Below are 21,711 nucleotides of genomic sequence, written 5' to 3'. Positions count from 1 at the left end.
TAATTTTGAAATTTTAAATTTTTAAAATTGAAAAATTATCGTTTTGCCCTCAAAAAGGGTTTTTGCGTTTTGAAGTTATTTTTTGATGTTTTGGTATGTTTTGAAATTAGTTTTTCATAAGGAATTCAATGGGAGTATTGGTTTGTGTCATTTATGGGTTTTTAGCGTGAAGTGGTCGTGGACCTTATGAGGGGTATTTTTATAATTTTGTTGAATTTAGTGAAAATTGGCGAAACAGTTTATTTGATTTTAATTTGTTGTTTTATGTGTTCGAAAGATTTTCCTAAGCATAGTGTAGGCTCTAGGAATGTTTTGATGTGATGGGTATTTTGGTAATTTGATATTTTTTTATAATAAAATGATGATTTCTATATTTTTTTATTATATTTTCCTAGTATAGCGTGATTTCGAAAGTTTTGCTTGCTTGAGATACCTCATCAGAATTTCTGAAACATCTCTAGTAACAAAATAAAGCATTGGAATATTCATCCGATTTCGAATTGAATATTATCTAATATTTCATTACTTAATTGAATTTGAATTAAGATAGTAATTTTGAACATATGTCGGATTTCAAATTCAAATTTGGATATCAATATTTTTTTATTTTTTTATTTTTTTTTTTAATTCGAATTTGAATGTAGGCATATCGGATTTGAATGGTGTAGAAACCCAAATTTGACGGGACCTCCATGCAAAATACCTCAAAATTCATAAAAATTAGAATGGGCCTCGAAACCCAAACCTCCAAAAAATATATCTTTCTTTCAATAAATGGCCTAAGACCCTTCCCACGTGGCCCATGGACCAAAGACCTCTTACCACCATCATCACTTCTTAACCCATCCCAACCCTAGTCCAATTTAATTCAACTCATTACTATGCCTATTCAACCCATCACCCTAAGCCCATTGGACTTAAAACCCATTACCATACCTACTCAACCCACTACCTAACCATTATCTCAAGCCTAACCATTCAACCCAAGCCCAACTCTCAACCCAAGCCCAAAGATCATAGTCAATCATATAAAATCATCAAAGTGGGACACATGTCACCACCTCAACTCATCTCCCTCATTCAACTACCTACCCCTATCACCTTTCTTTAAAAAATCGTCTACCCACACATTTCTCTAACCTACCCTCATCATTCTCTTCAAACACATCTCCACACCTCTTCAACTCATCTAGACACTTTTTCTTTCCAATCAACTCATATAAATACTCCATCTCCATACTTTTTGGACACATGTCATCACATCCTTCATCCTCTCGAAACATAATCACCTAATCCCTTACACAACCTATTCTTCTAACCAAAACAAATTCCATTCAACTCACCTAACAGTCAATCAACAAACCACCCTCTTACACCCCACATTTTCTAAATTAAATACTACTTATATTCCCCCACCTAACACTCAATCCAAATGGGTTGAAGGATCCAACTCATTTGGAACACAAATAACCCATTTAGATAACAAATAACCCATTTAAACCCCCTTTCACAAATGCCCTTCTATCATTTTCAATTTACACACACCCCTCTTACAAACCTCACCACTTTTTACCCTTTCTCATCATTTCACCCTATCTTATCCCTAAAAATAACCCTCAAAATCCTATAAAACCCTTCATTCTGAACACAACTCCCTTCCCATGCAAAAATACTACTAGAGAAAAATACTTAAACTCTTTCTCAAAAACCCTCTCAACTCTCAACTCACTACTCACTCTCAACCCTCTACTCATTCTCACGTAAACCAAGACAAGTCAAAGAAGACTCATCTTTTGAAGATCAAAGAATGTCAAATTAAGAACAATGTGGGTTTTTAGAAAAAAAAAACAAATGATCCCCTTTCTTTCCCTTCTATTTCTCTTCTTTTATTTCTCCTATTCTCCCTACACTTGTACACACACCACAAAAGGTTGGAACCATAGAAGGACCCATTTCTCAATAAGGAAGCACTCGACAGTTTAAACCAAAATCAAAGTCCCTCGCATTTGAGGGCATAAGTCAATTTTTTTTTTATTTTTCTTTTCTTTTCAAAATCGACTGAATTCGAAGTTACCACCAATGATGAAGGGAGTAGGGTGCCTAACACCTTCCCTACTACCTAATATGTACCCCTTACCTAGATTTAGGGTGGACCAATGAACCTTATCCGTACGAGAGTCACTAATAAAAAATGATTTTTCAAAAACTACTTTTAGGTGACCATTTACACTCTTTTTACAAAAAGAATGGTGCAACTCCAAAATCCAAAGTGGGTGAGATATTTGGAAATGATATTGCCTTGAGCATGCATGCACATCCTAACGACCCCATCCTCTATTTCTTCTTTGGATTTCACACCTTCTCTTATTGGTTCTTCAATCCTTAGGTCATATGCACATATTCATCAAAAATCAATGCCTCCCTTATTGAGTTTTTCACTACCATTTTTTTCAATTCCTCTTACATATTTGCACCAAAATGATGAGATTCTTTTTTACTACTTGGAAACCACACCCTTCCACATCACCATTATTCCCCATTTATCTATTAGTCACCTCATCATCCACTTTATCATTTCATTTTCTCTATTTAAATCATTGATCTTCCACCATTTTTCATTATTTGTCTTTGTCTCATTTCATTCTTAGAGCTTGGGAGATTCTTTTTTTTCACCTTACTTTATTTTATTTTATTTTGTTTTTCATGTCTTGCCTTGGTTTTACCATGCTAGGCTAAGACCCTTTCTAGGGTTTAGAAAATAGGTCATTCCGTCTCTTCTTTGAGACTTATGGAGTGCTTGTTTACGTTATAGATTTTATTTCTTATAGTTTCCCTCGTATATATATATATATATATATTTGTATGTTTTCCCTTCATACATTATGTCATGTACACTGTGTTGTCGGTATTCTTATTAATAGAATTTTTTGAGTTATTTTTTTACACTAGGTTCCCATACATTTTTCTTGTAGGACAACCTACATCTAACTTATATTTGAGATTTATTGTTATATCTAAGAAGGGGAAAACACTTATTAGTAGACACTCCCCATTGATTGACCTCCATAATGAACAAAGAGGAAGGGATAGACCAAATCTTAATGCTCTAGATCTCCACCTCTCGATTTCTTCCTAAATCATTTTAACTCTTTTTATCTATATTTTTAAAACATACTACTTGATTTTAGGTACATTACATTCACCACTCCATACATATTATTTAGTTGTTTTTTTTTTTAAACTTTCTCTTTCTCTCTATCTCTAACTTTAGTACTAACCTTAGGTTTTAAATCCCTCTCCCAATCCTTGTGCTCAACCTTGGGACTCGCCCAAATTTATTACTTGATACTGCACTTCATAATGCTAGTTTCATACTTTCTTTGTTACATATGGACTTCAACGCCTCGGGTTTGAGATTGCTCCATTCTTGTTTAGCATTGTAAGAGATATATTATAATATTTCCTATTTATAATTCAATGTGCACATTGAAATTGGTAACACTAAGTAAGGCAAGTTTTTTTTTTCTTTATTCCCTAACTAATGTGAAAAAGTGTGTACCTGTGTCACAACAAAATATGAGGTATTTAGAGGTGGTTTTAAACTGCCTCCAATATATTTAAGGGCGGTTTAGTCAAACCGCCCACTATAGTGGCGTCGCTGATTCCTTTTAGTGGCCTACTAAGGGCAGTTCTAAAACCGCCTCTAAATAATGATTTAAGGGCGTTTTTTATATTTTTAGAGGCTATTTGAAAACTACCTCTAATAATAATAATTTAATGATTGTTTAAAAACTGCCTCTAAAGAATATGATTTAAGGGCGGTTATTATATTTTAGAGGCTATTTGAAAACCGCCTCTAATAATAATGATTTAAGGGCAGTTTTAAAACCACCTCTAAAGACTATGATTTAAGGGCGGTTCTTATACTTTAGAGGCAGTTTAAAAACCGCTCTTAATAATAAATTTAGTTTTAAAAAAAACAACATTAGAGGCAGTTCAAAATCACCTCTAATGTTGTAATAAAAATTTAATAAAATATTCATTCCAAAATAAATTATGCAATTATATAAAGAAAAAGAGCTGCAATTGGCACTCCAAATTTCACTTATTACATGTTTATAAAAATATGCCACAACCTGTAAATGAATATTTTACCAAACATGTTTAGGATTCCTCAAAGATGATAGACCTAAGTTCTGTCATACACGTTTGATGACAATAATATTATTTTATTATAGATAACAATAACATTATTAAACAAATAAATAAATTGTAATTAAATGGTACAAAAAATCAACTTACACAAATACGAACTTTCCATCAATGTTTAAAGATATACTTCCAGTATATTTACATGAAATTAAAAATAGTTTTTATTTGCAAGATCAAAGAAAGATGGGGAAAAAAATACAAAGATAGCAACTCCACATTAGGATAAATAGAAGCAGAAGAATCTTCTATTGAGGCCAATAATGCTCAATTAACAAATTAAATGATTTGGGACCCATACTACAAATTATTGAATGGAAGTGAAGCTTGCAATAGATTGGATGGTTACATCAATAACCAAGACCATATGGTCACCAATATCATAGTGAAACAATACCTAAGACCAGAAGCACCAGTTTGAAGAGAAGCCTCAACAACTAAATCATCATACAAAAGTCAGCCCAACCCCACCTCACCTCCCACTGTAAATTTACAAAAGCCAACCTTGTAAACTCTATGTACAAATTAAAGACTCTTTGGGTTGCAACCAAAGAATCCATATCCATTAAGTTTACAAATTAAAGACTACAAAATTAGAATATCACAAAACCTAGTTCTATGAAGAATTTTCGTTTTGCAAGAAAGTACTAAAAAATGCATAAACTGCTAAACCTCCCACTGTAAATTTACAAAAGCCAACCTTGTAAAACTCTATGTACAAATTAAAGACTCTTTGGGTTGCAACCAAAGAATCCATATCCATTAAGTTTACAAATTAAAGACTACAAAATTAGATTATCACAAAACCTAGTTCTATGAAGAATTTTCGTTTTGCAAGAAAGTACTGAAAAATGCATAAACTGCTAATTTGAGATGGAAACCATACTCATTTGCTCCATCAGAAGCAGATGTAGTGCTCACTGGGGCCATATAGGATGAGATTCCGTAAGAACATACAGATTGAAGTCAACAAATTCAAATAATATTACCAAGAAGCATATAGGATCAACTTACGGCGCTTGGGGAGGGACTATAGGTGCCGGAGTAGGAATAGAAGTTGGTGTAGTCATCGCAGGCTATTCAAATATAGGTACAAATTTTTAATAAAGAATTATGAAATTAGAAATAGATACATCCCATCACTAAAATGATGCAGCAAAGGATACCTGAGCAAATGAGGCCCCTGCTGAACCTACAGTTTTGCTCTACAAACATACCAAAAGAATTAGAACCGTAGATTTGATAGAAAAAGCAAAGAATAAAGAAAATAGAAAGACCTAAGTAAAAATCGAAGACTTCACGTTGACAACTTTTTTCATCAAAAACTGATATAAAAAAAACTTTCTAAGACAAGCAGAAAGAGATATAAAGAGAAGCATTCCAAAGAAAACATTTACAGGTCTCATGCAAGAGCATAACAAAATCGGTTAAACTGTTTAATTATGGTGAATTAACCCATCGTATTTCTTAGATAATTTGCAAAATAAATATATGAATTCTCAAGTTGTGTTTAATAACCTTTGAGTCAAATACACTTGTCAAGAAATTAATCTATAGCTTCATTCATCCAAGTAAATCATCAAAGAAGCTTGATAAGAAAAATATACCACATCATTTCCAATTGTAGACAAGTCGGTAGGTGTGGATGTTGACTGTGGAAATGAGTTTGTCACTTCTTGCAAAGAATTCTGAAGGATTGATTTCAACTGTAATCAGATGGAATATATAATCAGAATTTGTTGAGTTCTTAGCAACTAAGTAAGTAGAACCAATAAAAACAATATAAACACCTAGTGAGATCCATGCACATTTTTCCTAGCAGAATAATCAAGAAATATAAAAAACCCTAATTGTTGGAAAGAAATCTATATGAGGCCCTCATTGTTAGTAGTTAGACATACATGAAGCACTTAAAAGAATTTTTATTTATTTTTACTTTCCAGAATTCCAGCAATGTGGGACAAAACAACATGAATTCCTTCTAATGTGTGTGGTAGAACAACATATGCCAATCGAATATAGAAAGGGAAAGCATACATAACATATTATTTTCTACTAAAAAACTATGGGAGTAAGTAAATTCAAACTAAGTCACCTCGGGTAATTGGTTTAGTTTTTGTTCCTGCAAACAATTTGACATGATCTTACTAAAAAACTTAACCGATTCATGCATCAACAAGAATTTTCTAAACTTTCAGCTCTTAGACTTTTATCCATTGATATAAACATTTAGCTAATGTATCATATTCACTTACTCCCATAACAACTCAATTAATTTCTGCTTGGTGACTTAATCCTGCAAAGACAATTTTCCTAAAATTATCGAAAAAAGCCATAACAATTGCACCTTTGAAGAAAAATACAATCTTCAAAACAAATGGATGACACTAAAATTATGCTTACTCCCTCTATGATGGGCTTATTTCCTTTCTTTTTATTGCGTTTTTCGGCTTCCTGGAGTAAAGCTTGTGCGTCTTCAAGTTCTCTTCGTATCCTTTGTTCTTCCCTTCGTGAATACTCGTAGGCAAGTCTCTTCTGTTCTGCTTCCTCAGTTTTCAGAAAGAAAAAAAAAAAGGATAAATCATTTGCAAATCAAAGGAATCATCACTATGTTCAGAAATCACTAAGAAAAAAAGAGCAGCGGTGATAATCGTCATCGTATCAATAGCTTCATCTATGCTTTTCTTGGGTTTGGTGATCAGGTGCATTATTTGAAAAATAAGGAGAAAGAAAGAAGGTAAAATCATTCTCAACACTAACAAAAATCTTCTAATATAAAATATGTGATTGTCTGATTGTCTCCAGTGCAATTATATTACATTACATTAAGCATGCTTGTAAGAAGTTACTTTTCATGTCATGGGCTGATCCAAACTGACCTTGTTCTCTGCTTTGATGGTGGTTTGACATTATCACCTGCACTTCCCAAAGAAGAAATTAAAGTGTTAGCCTGGTTTTGATATGAATGTCAACATCCGGCCCTGCATTGAAACGTGTCATTCAAGAACAGATCATGTCTTATGCTTTTTCTGTAAAACAATTGTCTAAATCCAATGGTTAGAAATCAGTAATAAATAATACTTATATCAATGGCTACAAATAGGCATAAAAAAATGTGGCCTTTTATATCTTAGTGGGCCCCAAGAATGTGGCCTTTGAGATGAATCTTAGAGTTATGGATCATGGTAAAGGAATGATACTTGCACAATTTAATATACTAGAAAATGTAAGTTCTTTAATATACTAGTTGTGTATCATCTATTACCAATTGTACTCCGTTAGGTTAGAGTTGACATTGATCAATACCAATCTGAAATTTTTGCCATATGTTACAGATCTGATCGGATTAGTGAATTTTTGAACCAAATACGATTCGATTAAAGTTTAGTCAACTCAAAACTAATTGGATCCAACATCAAGAACTCTGGGATTTTTTCATTATTAAGATATTGGGTTTTGGGGAAGATTTGAGAGAGCAACTAAAAATGGTGTGAACCATTCCAATCTCCTTAACCATTCCAACACTCTTTCCCCTATTCCCAACTTGAAATTTCTCCAAAAAACAAGAAAAACAAAAGGTCTCTTGTTGCTCAACTGTCATGGAAGGGTCCTCTCTCTTCTGTCAAACTAATCCTCCAAGGCAAAAACCTTGAAGTAAGCTTTAATGTGTGTGCTGGCAGCAACATTGCAGCAACACATAAGGAAGGATGAGGGTGCAGGTGCAGCAACTAATATTTTGACTATAGTGTAGTCTTGTAGCAATGATTTGAGGGTAAACAATGATATTACAGTACCATTGTTTCTATCGAAGAGCACGAGATTTCCTATTTCATTCATGTTTAGGCCTATAACAGATTTACCAGTTGTGTTTGTAGACCAAACAAAAATACCATCGACGTCTCGTAAGATCAAATTTCCTTCTTGAGTGAGTTGCAATATTTATACAGCACATTTGATTTTCTAAAAAGACGTGTGAAGAGCAGATTAGATCGTATAAACATTTGACCCTGAGTTCTAAAGAGTAATTGAAACAACAGAAATGTACATGGAAAGAAATCCCATAAATGAAAAGAAATATAAACAAGAAGGGAGTTGGGAACAAATTTGCTAAATCTGACATACTAAAAGAAACAATTTTACAATTGTTCTCAACCCATACCATGTTACCATAAATTCCCGCACCCACCTCGAAGGGTTGCACAGCAAGAGACTTTCATGAAACAACATGAGTGCAGATAAAGAGGTAATGTTATCAGAAAAACATAAATAAAAGCAAGATCTAACAATATCACCCAATAATTTTCTAATTTCAATCCAACCTATCATATGAATCATAAAAAGTTCAAGAATTTAAAATGCATTCCACTGAATCGATAAGCCATGTTTATAAGATAGATAAAATCACTAAATGCACAATACGCATATCGAATCAAAGTAGAAGGAGTGAAAGAAAGAAAAAAATGAAGCCCTTTTACCTGCAAATTTCAAGGAAGAAATAGTGGTCTGATAGGAGAGAGAGCAATACAAGCATCCATAAACCATGGGACCTGAAACAAGTGAAAAAATCAGAAACACAAACATACATACCTAACTATTAAAGATTGGATCTTGCTCTGTTAATACCTAACTATTACCTAAAATAGGTCCTCTTCCAGCTTCGTTGATGCCCATCATGCATGGCTTATTAGGTATCAGTAAATTTTCCAGATTGAATAAATAAAGATAATTATAATATTACATAATATAATATGTGGAACACAAACCATCTCCACCATTAAAAGGGAGCAAAAATGTATCACTATGTATCATTCAATCGATGCTTCAAAACTAAGATACAATATATGTTCTATTAATTTCTGATTAATAGCTCGATCAAAATCTAGCTTGGACTTGGGCTAAGCCCTTGCACAACCTTGCCAACCAGAGCCATAGATGCCTTTCACTCATATCTCGATGGAAAGCATTTATAGTTCACAAACACCTCCTAGTCAGCAAAGTGCAATATGAAATCAATATTTGAAGTCACTTCAGCATTATTCAACTTTTAATAATTACTGGTAGGTGTTGGCATGTGCAATGCACCAAGGGTGGATGATTGAAACCCTTCTCCCACACCTCAACACATGCCATGTACGCCATGATCCCAAGGGAATTTTAAAAGGAGATGTTTTAGGATTGAAACCCTCCTCCCTCACTTCAACACATGCCACGTACGCCTTGATCCCAAGGGAATTTTAAAAGGAGATGTTTTAGGTGAAGGCCATAATGCTTTCACATTTATATATATATTCTTTATTATTATCAAGGTTATTTGAAGTAAAACGAATAAAATTACTTCCCATCCCCCATGATCACATTTGTTAGATTTTTTTCATAGTTGTGCTTTTATTTATGTTCTCAACCCATACCATGTTACCATAAATTCCAGCACCCACCTCGATGGGTTGCACAGCAAGAGACTTTCATGAAACAACATGAGTGCAGTTATCACCCAAGGTTAAAAATAAATAAAGCTAATGTTACATACATCAAGTCACTAACCACCAACAACAAAAACAATAAAACCGTATGCCCCTTTATTTTGTCACAAAAATTATCTTTAAGGTAATTAGGCTGAATCATATCGTGAACATGTATCATGACATGTGTTACTACTTCATTGGTTTAATTGTCAAAAGAATACGCTGAATCCAAGTAGACAAAAAAACCAAAGTATATAGAAATCTCCTGAATTGGAAGGAGTCGATAAACTCAAAGAGGCAAAAAGCAATTCACATCCGCAATTTTGCTTTTGGAGAAGCATAAGATGATGCCTACTCATGTGCATATAAAAAACCTCCATGCCTAGAGAACGGATGCCCGCACAGCCATGCAAAGGAGGTAACGATCTGTTCTCTGCTAATGCCAAACTTTTCTCTTGAAAGTTGGACCAACATAAATTTCAGATTGTCAGATAGGCATTAAAGGCATCAACAAACAATATCGATATTTTCAATCAACACCAGCAAAGAATATTGAATTAATGATGCTAACAAATTCAATTGAATCAAACGCAAATGCATATAAACATATATTTGGTACAAAACCCCAATAAATCATGCCAACATTCAAACTGAAGTATTGATGTAGGCATTGCTAAAGAAAAAACAAAACATAATAGTTGTCCACATAATTCAGAATGGGAGCACAAACTAGAGACTTTCTCTAAGACTGACGACACGATACTTACCTTCTTTTCCTTTTCCAGAATTTCTCTTATGGGACAGTGTGCCGCAGTAACACAAAGATTCTGAAACAGAAAGATAAATTAAAAACTCAATACGTGCAGCAAAGCATGCCAAATTAAAAAAAGATTCCAACATTGGAATTGCTGATTGGATTGAACTAAAATTATGTAACCTTTAAGTCACTTCCGGAATATCCATCAGTCATGTTTGCAATTGCTTCCAAGTCAACATCAGGTGCCATCTCTTCTTTGGCCAATATGACTCTTAGAATTTTTTCTCTATTTTGGACATCTGGCAAATTTGCTATCAACCTACAAGGATAAGCAATTAAATGAGAAATTTTCATTATGAAGGGCACTTAAAAGTGAAATTATAATAGAAATCTTGTAATATCTAAGTACCAATACACATTCTTTATCCTTTGTACGCAAGCCATCCCAATTTACCATGAACTCTTTTTTCATTTTACGCATGGCTTCATGTTCTTTTGGATTTTCATGTCATCTCAAAATGTTGTCAACTTAGCAAAGAACCCACGGAAACAAAGATAACTAGAAATGTACTACACTAGGAAATTGGCCATAGAAAGAATTAATACTACCACGAAAGGTAAAGTATGAATAATAAATGATTAATTAATTTAGAAAGAAATATGGAAGCAGTGATATTAAACACTACAACTCAAACCAAACCTTAATGCATATGATTTCAAATTCTACCTCAGAATACTTTTAGCTATGGAATGACAATAAATGCATGTCAATGCACATAATCTAAAATATTGAGAATGAAGACCATTGATAAGAGACGAAAACTTGTTTAATTTGATGAAATATTTCATGGCATTTGATTTTGATTCTGATTCTTGGGATAAAAGACCTTCGTTTATGCACTTTAGGGAGTAATGCACGTGTTCCTTTTCAAGCATATCCCAAGGTGCGCAATGCACATCCTTTGGGAAAAATCTTGGTTCTTGTAGTGTTCACTTAGAAAGGTGGTAATGATTCTTTCTACTAATAAATATGCCTTCTTCCTAATTTTTGGTGTTGGCAACTTATTTGTTGTGTTTGTGCATCTATGTAATGATTGATTCATTGTGATCACGGTCTACGAGTGTAGCATGTACTTATGGATATCGTACTTTGTGGAATAATTAGACTTCTATAATACATTTTAATTTATAGGATATTCCTGCAATTTTTTAGCTATTACAACATGTCATATTTTTTTTTAAATTAGTAAACAAACATCTTTTTGAATCTATGATCCAATGATGTTACTCTCAATTCAATGTGGATCCTAAACAACACTATTTTACAATTCAACACGACTCTAACAAATATATGTATGCTTAAAAGCCATCTAGGTAAAGAAGAAAATGAAGGTGTCACTATTTTCAACTAACCTCATCAACAAAAACAATTCTAGGAGCAATTTTACTTGCTAGTGAGAAACCAGTTTGACATACTTTTCTCCCTCACCAAACCACTGTAACCAACATGAGGTCCTATGTTAGATTCAAGATGAATCTCACAAGAGAATAATATTGAAACAGTTACCACTTATATGTGTAGCAATACCTTCGAAGTAATGCTTGGCATTGATATGTTGATAAAGTTTGCAACTGCCTCAGTTGCAACAGCTTTTGCAAGCATGGTTTTCCCTCTACCATGAGGACCAAAGAGCAGTATTCCCTTGCAAGGCTAGATAAGAGGACATCATTTGACTATTAAAAACTAATAATAATAATAATTATTATAAATTTAAAATAAATTAATAAAAAATTAACGAGAAGAACTACTTCAATTCCATGAATATTTTGGACGACCAGATTCCACCGTATCATGCAATTCACTCGGGAAAGGGTAAAAAAAAAATTAGACCTTTGTCAGCTGTCCTTTGCAAAACAGTTCTATCCTTTGTAGAGGAAGCATCACCAATTCCTTCAATGTGTCTTTTACATTTTCTAAGGCTCCAATGTTGTCAAAAATAACTCCAATGTCATTTGGTGGAATAATATCAGCCAAAAGTCTCTTCTCAAATTCATGCTCAGTGACTACATCCTGAAAACCTCAAGATCAAGAAACCCAAAATGTTAATAAAGGTTAGATAGAGGATGTTAGTACAAAAAACATGGTGTTATTATGATAGAATCATTAAAAGAAAATATCAACTTCACCTTGAGTGATTTCTGTTGACTAAAATTAAGGAAATGAAAATATCGTTCACAAATATGGATATTAAAATACTACTATATTCCATTACCATAAGAAATCAAATAGAAAAAAAAATGAAGAAAGGTATTCAACACTATGTAGGCCTATGCACTAAGCAAAACTAATTGTAAAATAATAGAATTAAGAGTTCAAAAAAGCAATTTCAATTCACGCAATAAAACCATTGCATTGTTTTTTTTTTTTTTTGATAAGTAAAACCATTGCATTGCTATGAGAAGATGAGAAACTATAACAAATGGAAGTGTAGACACCCCAATTTGCACGAACCCGTTAGGAAGATCCAAATTTTCTTGAATTGATTCTGATTTAGAATTCAAGCTCTTTGACGGACCCACATTGCCACTTGGCATCATTATTCATGCATACATGCATACACACATCATGTCATATAGTTTGCATGCTCAACCTTGTCCCTAACCCGTAACCATTCTCCGTTCACCGCTCCATCACCCATACCATAACCAAAGTCCATTTCCTCCTCCAACCTAACACAAGTCCAAAACCCAAGTCCATATTCTAAATCCAAAGTCAAATCCATTCTAAGTCCAAACCCAAGTTTATATCTTAACCCAAACCCAAGCCCAACACCAAGCCCACTCCAAGTCCATTCTCTCACCCCTTCACAAGATGACACATGTTGATACCTCATAAGCACCCAATACCCAATGCATCATCTAATTAGAAGGTCAACTTTTCTTTTGTAAAAACTCAATAATGCCCTTCTCAAAAGGTCTAGTCAAATCAAAAAGGTTATTTGATCTTTGGTAATAACCCATAAAAGTGAGAGAACTTTCCATTATGCCCTCAAAAGGTGGGAATCTTCAAGTACATACATGGAGTTCTCCCATTGGTCCATTTCAAAATTATACTTCCACCCTTGCTTTATTTGTTATTTACAAATGAACCAAGATCTACTTTTCACCTACCACTTCACCTTTACACATGTCATGCTCCCATTCACCCTCCCAAAAGTACTTTTGTTCTCTCATTGGTCCATTTCAAAAATTATACTTCCACCCTTGTTTTATTTGTTATTTACAAATGAATCAAAATCTATTTTTTACCTACCACTCCACCTTTACATATGTTACTCCCTTATTCACCCTCCCAAAAGTACTTTGGTTCTCTCACCTCTATTTATCAAAAAACCAAAGATCAAAGAATGTTTTTAGGGTTTCTTCACAAATGTCATCTTTGCCCTCATACAATTGAAAATTTTAAAAAGAAATAACCTAAACTTTGTGTCCATTCTCTTTATTTTTAGGGTTGGACCACTTTATCCCCAAAAGTTCTCCAAAAACTCTATAAATACCCTCATTTTCTAAGAACAATTCATGCTCTCAAGCCCCCATCTCTCAACCTAAAACTCTACCAAAATCTCTACTCATCTCTCATCTCTCATCTTCAACCTTCAACTTTTTCAACCCTCAACTACATCCTTCAACTCTCAAATTCATTTCTCAAGCTCAAGATTCATTCAAGACTTCCAAGGGGACAAGGTGGGATAATAGTTGTTTATTTATTTTTATTTTTACTTGCATATTCTTCTTCTATCCTTCTATTTTTCTTTTTAGAAACCTTTAGGATGTGATGGAGAACTCTCCTTCATCCTGAGTAGATTGAACCTCAACCTTGGGCATGAAATGCTTGAGGCGGTTTGGTTGAAATGATGGAAGTTGAAGCCTTTTTTAACCCATTCTCATATCCTGCATCATAATGTACACTATGCACACACATCACACATGTTTGGCTATGATGAAGAATTGTGTAACTTTCTTGATGGGACTAAAACACTAAGTTTTTAGCTAAGCATGTATGCATTGAGGTTGTGGATCTAAAGAGAACTCCATTCATGGAACTTTTCTAAAATCCTAAACCAACATTCTAATTCATGTAAAAAGGTGATGACTTTATGAGATATCCTCTCCTATAAGATATTCCTCATATCTACACAAACATTAAATCCTCTTTCAAAAGGGTACATACACACTATGTGCACCCACCCACTTCATGCATCTCATGCATTTTACTTGTTATGTTAATCTTTAAAAAATGGCTAAATCTAAAGGTAACCATCATATGTGGAGAGAATGGGGTGCCTAACACCTTCCCCATTCTCTAACCGAATCCTCTTACTTAGATCTTAGGTAGATCATGTCTTTTCCATGATTGAGAGTCACTACAATGCCATAAAAAATGATTTTTAAAAGAATCGATTCGGGTGTCCATTCACACCCATTTACAAAAAAGAATGGTGGCGACTCCAAACCACGTAGCATTGAGGTTCAAAAGTGAACATTCTCATATCTATAAGAAGGACGCAGTTTAAGTCTTCAAGAAATAAGACAACGTTCACAATTCCCAAAATCATTATCACAAGAGGATCCTACCTACAGTTATCTAAAGTGAGGTCAGAGAAATCATAAGAAATTATAACCATGCTTGGCCTTTTAGTCATCCCCTATTACATCATTGTTAAGCATAAAAGCAAATCCAAGTGGCAAGGCCTAATCGATGAATTAAAGAACCTAAGCGTACGTGCATAAGAGAATTATACGAAAAAGAGAAAGATTAAGGCTTAGAGGATGAAAGGTAATCATAGTCTAATCATCCATGCATTAAAACACACCATCTTCATTAAATGAATAAGTTATTCCAGATTCATATTTGAGTGGAGTATATGACATAAACCCCCTCAATTTCTATAGGAAGGTTTGTATATGTTGGTGACGCGATAAAGAAACTAGTGGAAAATTATTGATTTATAAGGAGTTCTATCAAAATTGGGTTGGGTTCATGAATCAGATTCCAATTGACCAACCAATCACAAATTGTTTAAGTAATCATTGAGTTAAAATTTATTATAAAAAATTAAGTAATGCTAACTTCTGAAAAGTTAGAGATGTTTTCAGTGTTCTAAAGAAGTCCTCGACTATGTAGATGGATTCACTTCAGAAACTAGTAATTTTATTAGTAAAGATACAGAGATTGTTCATTCTCCAGCCCCCATGTAAATTTTGATTTATAGTCTACTAGTAAATATTGTTCCTCTATGCTGATGTCTAGGGTTGGGTAAATCAGATTTTAGTGACATATTATCAAATGCATAGATATTCAAGAGTAGCTCGGATTGCATTTAGCACACACACGACGAACACAAACTATAACCATGAATCAATTGTGGTCCAAATGGCTTAGAAAATAAACATTCAAGATTATTCAGAGCAAGAATATCACCCAATGAATAGATTGGTGTTTGTGTTTGAACATAAAAGAGTAATCCACACACACACACACATAAAATGAAGGATTTTAGTTGCACATTTGCTCTAGTTCAAACAAATATTATAATCAAACCACTAAAACATCCAATCCATAATTAAAACTGAAAATCCTAGAAACAAAACAAGGGAAAAATCAACGAGGATCCGAAAAATACTTGTAATCTTTAATGTTGTTTGAAGATTTAAAGAGAAATCAAAGAGTGTGAGAGGAAAAAAGGAGAATCAAACACTGATTCGATAAAATAATGTCCAGAATGTAAAATACAAATTTATTTAATACAAAAAAGGATAAGAAATAAAATTCCAGAATGTAAAATACAAATTTACCCACAAAGATTGCCAGACTAGTCAAGAAACGTTGCATTAAAAGACGAAATGGAAGAAAGAAATACATATAATTTCAATAGAAATAGTTTAAAAAAGTCCCTCGGCATTTTATTTACAATTTTATATTATTAATAGAGGATAAAAAACTAAAATTCTAGAAAATCAAATACAAATTTACCCACAAAATCATTGAAACACAAATTAAGAAAGAATAAAAAAAGGATCTCATTGCAATCTCTAATATGTGAACATTGGAGATACTTTTAGTTCACTGAAAACTAAAAAACTATTAGAAAGATCTACCAATAAATTCTGAAAAAAAAAAAATTGAAAATCGAATGGAATTATAAACAAAGAAACAGAACCCAAAATTTAAAACGTAAGGGAAAGAAAGAAAGAAAAAAAAAACCTTTGAGGATCGAGGAAGTGGAGTAGAGTAAGAAGCGATATCTACAAATGGAGACGACACCTCTAAAGTTTTAGAACTACTGAGATTAAAACTGAGAGCGACCTTCGGTTTCCACCATTTACTTCCCATTTCTCTGTAAAAAAAAAATAAATAAATAAAAACTCTTCAATTGGTTCTAAATTGGGATTCAAAACCAGAGGAGCTCAAATAGATGAATCAAAATCAAAGAAACTGAGAAGATTTGATTGGGGATTTTGATAGTTTGAATCGAATGAGGAAGAAAGGGAGATCGAGAGTTTTAGGATTGCTGTGAGAAAATCTTGCCCAAAAACCAAACCCAAACTGTGAGAATTGAAGGAGAAAGAAAAAGAGATTGAGGGTTTTAGGGTTGTCGCGAGAAAATCTCGACCAAAAATCAAATCGTGAAATATAGATACAAATTGGTGCCAAAGTTGACAACGAATTGGCGAAAATCTCCCCCTTTGCGTCTCTTTGGAGGCTTTTTATCAAAAAAATTTGATGGCTTCTCATTGTTTGAGGCATTTCTACATATCATTTGAGGCGTTTCTACGAATCGTCACTGATTTGGTGTCTAGGGAGGCACTTCCGCTAAAATCGCCCATGATTCTACTAAGTTGGTGGCGCTTCACAAAACCACCTAGAAAAAATGCCTCTAAAAATCGGTGTTTTTATAGTGTGTGTGTGTGTGTGTGTGTGTGTGTGTGTGTGTGTGTGTGTGAGCGCACGTGTGAAAGAGAGAGATAGATAAGAAATTGAGAGTCTATTCTTTACAAAAGCTAGCTTCTAGAAGAAGTAGAAGTCGGCTTCTGAAAGAAGTAGAAGCCCAAAGCCTGAAAAGCCATATCCAACAGAAGCTTGTTCGCTACAGAAGCACAGAAGCCAGAAATTGATGTTCGTTTGACTGCTTTTTATTATTGAATTCTGATAAAATGACCATAATACCCTTAATGTTGATAATGCACCCAGATTGCATCAAAAATGATCAGAATACCTTAATAAATATATAATTACACTAAATATATATATATGGGAAATGTTCAGCACCCAACCATTTGCCCAACATGTTTTGTCCTACATGGGTTAGAAGTTTTGGAATGGGCTGATTTTTGGTGAGGATGATCTCTACGGTTAGAAGATCATCCTCACCAAAAATCAGCCATTCCAAAACTTCTAACCCCATGTTTACAACTTGAAAAATCGTGGACCGTCCATTTTTGTAAATCATTTGTGATAGGGTTAGAAGTTTTGGAATGGGCTGATTTTTGGTGAGGATGATCTCTATGGTGGTGAGGCTGATCTCCTCATCATAGAGATCATCCTCACCAAAAATTAGCCTATTCCAAAACTTTTAACCCATGTAGGACAAAACATGTTGGGCAAATGGTTAGGTGTCGAATAGGACCCGATATATATATATAATAAATTTATATTAAAATTATAAAAATAATTTTTTTAATTTAAATAAATTTATAAATTTTATAATTCTATCAAAATTTCAGCAACATCTCATCTTAAAAATGGACATATAAAATTTTTCTGATTAAAAAATACATACATAATATACAATCTAACATCTATGCAACATCCCATACACATTAACATTAAAAAAAACACATAATAAGTATATCAACATGTTTTTAAAAAAAATGTTACTACTAACACTATAATAAAAAATAACCAGAATACCTTAATAAATATATAATTACACTAAATACACTATATATATATATTATAATAAAAAGTTATAAAATTAATTATTTTACTTTAAAAAAATTTATAAATTTTATAATTCTATCAAAATTTCGGCAGCATCTCCTCTTAAAAATGGACATATGAAATTTTTTTGAAAAAAAAAAACCTGCATAATACACAATCTAATATCTATAAAACATTTCACATACAATCCAACGTTCACATAACATCCCATACAGATTAGAATTCTATACACAATCCAACATCCACATAACATCCCATATACATTCCAACATCCACATAACATCCCATACACAAATCATTATACTTCACCATCATTGAAAGAAAAATGCTACTACTAACAATATAATCAAAATCAAATTGTTGCATTATTTTCCTTCGTATGAGTAATAAATGATTATATTATTAGGCTATAAGAATAATGAGGAGAAAAATATTATGCCATAGATATTACAAGCACACCACATTTTATCAAATAAAAAATGTTACAATGTTAAACAAAAAGAGAAATATAATTTTCATTAAGAACAAATTCAAAATAGATCAAAACTCTTAAAATCTATGATAAAGTGTATAATACATTAGTTATTCCAGTCCTTATTCTCTCCATTATAATATGAGATTGACGATCTACAAGCTCATCATTATTATCATGTTTAGGTGCACCACATTCTTCTTCTACAATATATTCTTCCTTGAAACATAAGAATTCTTCATCAGCAATTGCAACCTTCCTTATGAAATTATGAAGTGTCATCCAAGCCAATGTAATATCTCATTGTATTTCGAATTTGTAACATAGCATTTGCTTCAAAATTGACCATTTTTCCTTCAAAACTCCAAAACATCATTCGATGACATTCTTAAGTGAAGAATGCATATAATTAAACAATTTTTTATCTGTTCTTGGCCTCGACTCTCTTCTAAAATCTTATAAATGATGTATTATACCTTGATAAGGTGCAAGATAACATTCCATCAATAGATATCCAGAGTCGATATTTGCCTTAAAAAAAGAAAACAACCTATTAAGAACGAGAATGTGGAAATTACATTTTAATATTATATTTTTTCTTAACTTTAAAATAATTAACTTAGAGGAGGATGTGGAAATTGTAACTATGACTTCATAATAGTGTCGAGGAACACACAATAATTATTAGTAGATCCCTCCCATCCAACTATGACATGTGTAAATATCATATAAAAAGTACAAATAATCATAATATTTTGTGTTATACCTTTGTGTCATCGAAATCTATTATGATGAACAAACAAGATATGTGCACTAATATATGTCTCATCGATCGCCCCAACACAGTCCTTATATTTATATATTTCAAATATAAATAATTATACTTGATATTATTAGAAATAATGGTAAATAAAGAAAAATCATGGAGAAAATACCTTGAAATATGACCAATATTTTACATTGGTTCGTATATACATCGAGACTTCGTTGAGATTATGAGGAACGATTAAAAACTTTAAAATTTCAATTAAGTCTCTTAGAACTACATGAAAATATTTGTTAATGATATCCAATGAATGCCTAAAATTGACCCTCAGTACCCTATATCTTTTATTGTGATCCACACTATAAACAAGCATTGCAACTTATTTTTGAATCGAGATCTTCTTTTCGTCTTTTAACAGACCTCTCTCTTTTAATATGTCACAAATTTAGGAAAATATGTCATTTTATCCTAAATAAATCATTACATGTGTTACCCTATCCATCAATGATGTCACGCACATAATCTGCTCCAATATAAATATAATTCATATGTGACTCCCTATAGATAAAGGTGTCAGCGTATTGTTGTATTGCAACAATAGCCCCTGTTACCAAAATATTTATTGATAGATCATCATCTATAGTATTCACGTCATGAACTCCATCGTTACTGGACATATCATCGTGCATGAAAATATTATCATTTAAATCCATAAGTCTATATAAATACACAATTACAAATTATATAAATCCAAACCATAACACTCAAATAGCATAAATAACACAATATATATGTTTAACATTCACCGTATAACAGGCATATTACTTAATCCACATAAAGCATAAAAAAATAAACATGCATTGTCAATAACATACTACCATAGGGTGGGATATAGTCATAACCATCAATGAAAAATGACAATTAACATACACATCAAAAATCACACAAATACTACTTAGAATGATTAACTCGAGCATCCTCCATCTCGTCATCCAATCACCCAATACAGAGTTCATCGATTCGCAACATGCATCAAATTTGCATATACTCCTTCTTCATACTAAATAATTTTAATGCAAATCGATAACAATCACTATTAAGGATGATTTATGTTGTTGCATCCAACAAATCAATATACTCTCTAATGCTACCAAGTTGTGTAGGTAGTGTGCACTACTCACGCTCGTTTTCAATGAAATTACTTCAATCAAACGATCAATTTTTTTTTTATCATTTAGAATGGGATTGAAAATCTAGGTTACCTCCAGATCTCCTATGTGATGGTACAATAAATGTAGGGATACCATCAACATCAACATCAATATCAGGATAAATATCAACAGGTAACTAGGGACCCACGCCACTATATGCTCATAGTTTAATTCATCTAGCCCACATAACTTTATTTTTATCCTAGTAATTCTTATGTTACTTCTTAGTGTAACTAAGCCCTGTCCTTATCTAGAATTACTTTATAAGAGATGAATACCTCGATACATTCAATGATGTGCCAAGTCTTTTTCCCTTCTTAACCAATTTCACACAAATATCAACTCAAATCTTATGAAGATAGGGTGTCCATCTTGCAAAATTAATTTTTGATTTTGTTTCTTGTGGCTCAGTTACTTTTTGTCTCGACATTTGACAACTTAAATATTCATTTTAAAAGAAGTAATGGATAAGGAATAATCAATAAATTAATAAAACAAAGAACTATATAAATTTACATTTATTTATGTAAATTCTGTATGTGAAGTGAGTTTAAACAAATAAAACTCACCTCATTAATTGATAGAATATCCAATACACAATAATGTCATAAGATAAAACAAAGTTAAAACAGTAATCTTGACTAATTTCAATCATTAATTGATTGACACATTGACTATGGACATTGACTATGGATTATCCCATAACTTTATATATGTGAAGCTTACCCCTTTTTCATATTTCGCTTGTATTATACACTTGAACTTTATTATAAATTAAATACATGATTATGATTATATATAATCATAAAGGTGCAATGCCTATTTATAAAGA

General features: G+C 32.6%; 1 protein-coding gene across 50 annotated transcripts; it reads right to left on the bottom strand.

Moving 5' to 3' along the window:
* Nucleotides 1-4,319: 4,319 nt before the first annotated feature.
* On the bottom strand, nt 4,320-17,315 carry LOC147384567 (uncharacterized). Of its 50 annotated transcripts, none has more exons than XR_015172931.1 (16): nt 16,694-17,315; nt 12,320-12,499; nt 12,017-12,139; nt 11,842-11,924; nt 10,609-10,747; nt 10,439-10,498; nt 10,027-10,125; nt 8,685-8,756; nt 8,070-8,169; nt 7,059-7,125; nt 6,613-6,752; nt 5,817-5,915; nt 5,487-5,534; nt 5,376-5,414; nt 5,224-5,285; nt 4,320-4,691 (listed from the first exon to the last, which is right to left on the bottom strand). XR_015172931.1 is itself a non-coding variant. In XM_086426311.1 (16 exons), the coding sequence occupies exons 9-15, from the start codon at nt 8,100-8,102 to the stop codon at nt 5,108-5,110; spliced, it is 462 nt and encodes a 153-aa protein (XP_086282437.1). In that variant the 5' UTR covers nt 8,103-8,169; nt 8,685-8,756; nt 10,027-10,125; nt 10,439-10,498; nt 10,609-10,747; nt 11,842-11,924; nt 12,017-12,139; nt 12,320-12,507; nt 16,694-17,315; the 3' UTR covers nt 4,320-4,691; nt 5,096-5,107. The 50 variants fall into 50 exon arrangements, 21 of the variants coding, with proteins under 21 accessions (XP_086282437.1, XP_086282436.1, XP_086282439.1 ...); XR_015172918.1 differs by lacking the exon at nt 8,070-8,169 and adding an exon at nt 6,465-6,505 and having other exon boundaries at nt 6,613-6,756; nt 7,059-7,190; XR_015172921.1 differs by lacking the exon at nt 8,070-8,169 and adding an exon at nt 6,465-6,505 and having other exon boundaries at nt 7,059-7,190.
* Between the last annotated feature and the right edge of the window lie 4,396 nt (nt 17,316-21,711).

The sequence above is a fragment of the Akebia trifoliata genome, chromosome 15, assembly GCF_017979445.1.
Source record: "Akebia trifoliata isolate Shusen 1 chromosome 15, ASM1797944v1, whole genome shotgun sequence".
Lineage (NCBI taxonomy): Eukaryota > Viridiplantae > Streptophyta > Magnoliopsida > Ranunculales > Lardizabalaceae > Akebia > Akebia trifoliata.
The sequence above is the reverse complement of the archived record's forward strand: the minus strand, read 5'-3'. Positions and strand labels throughout refer to the sequence as shown.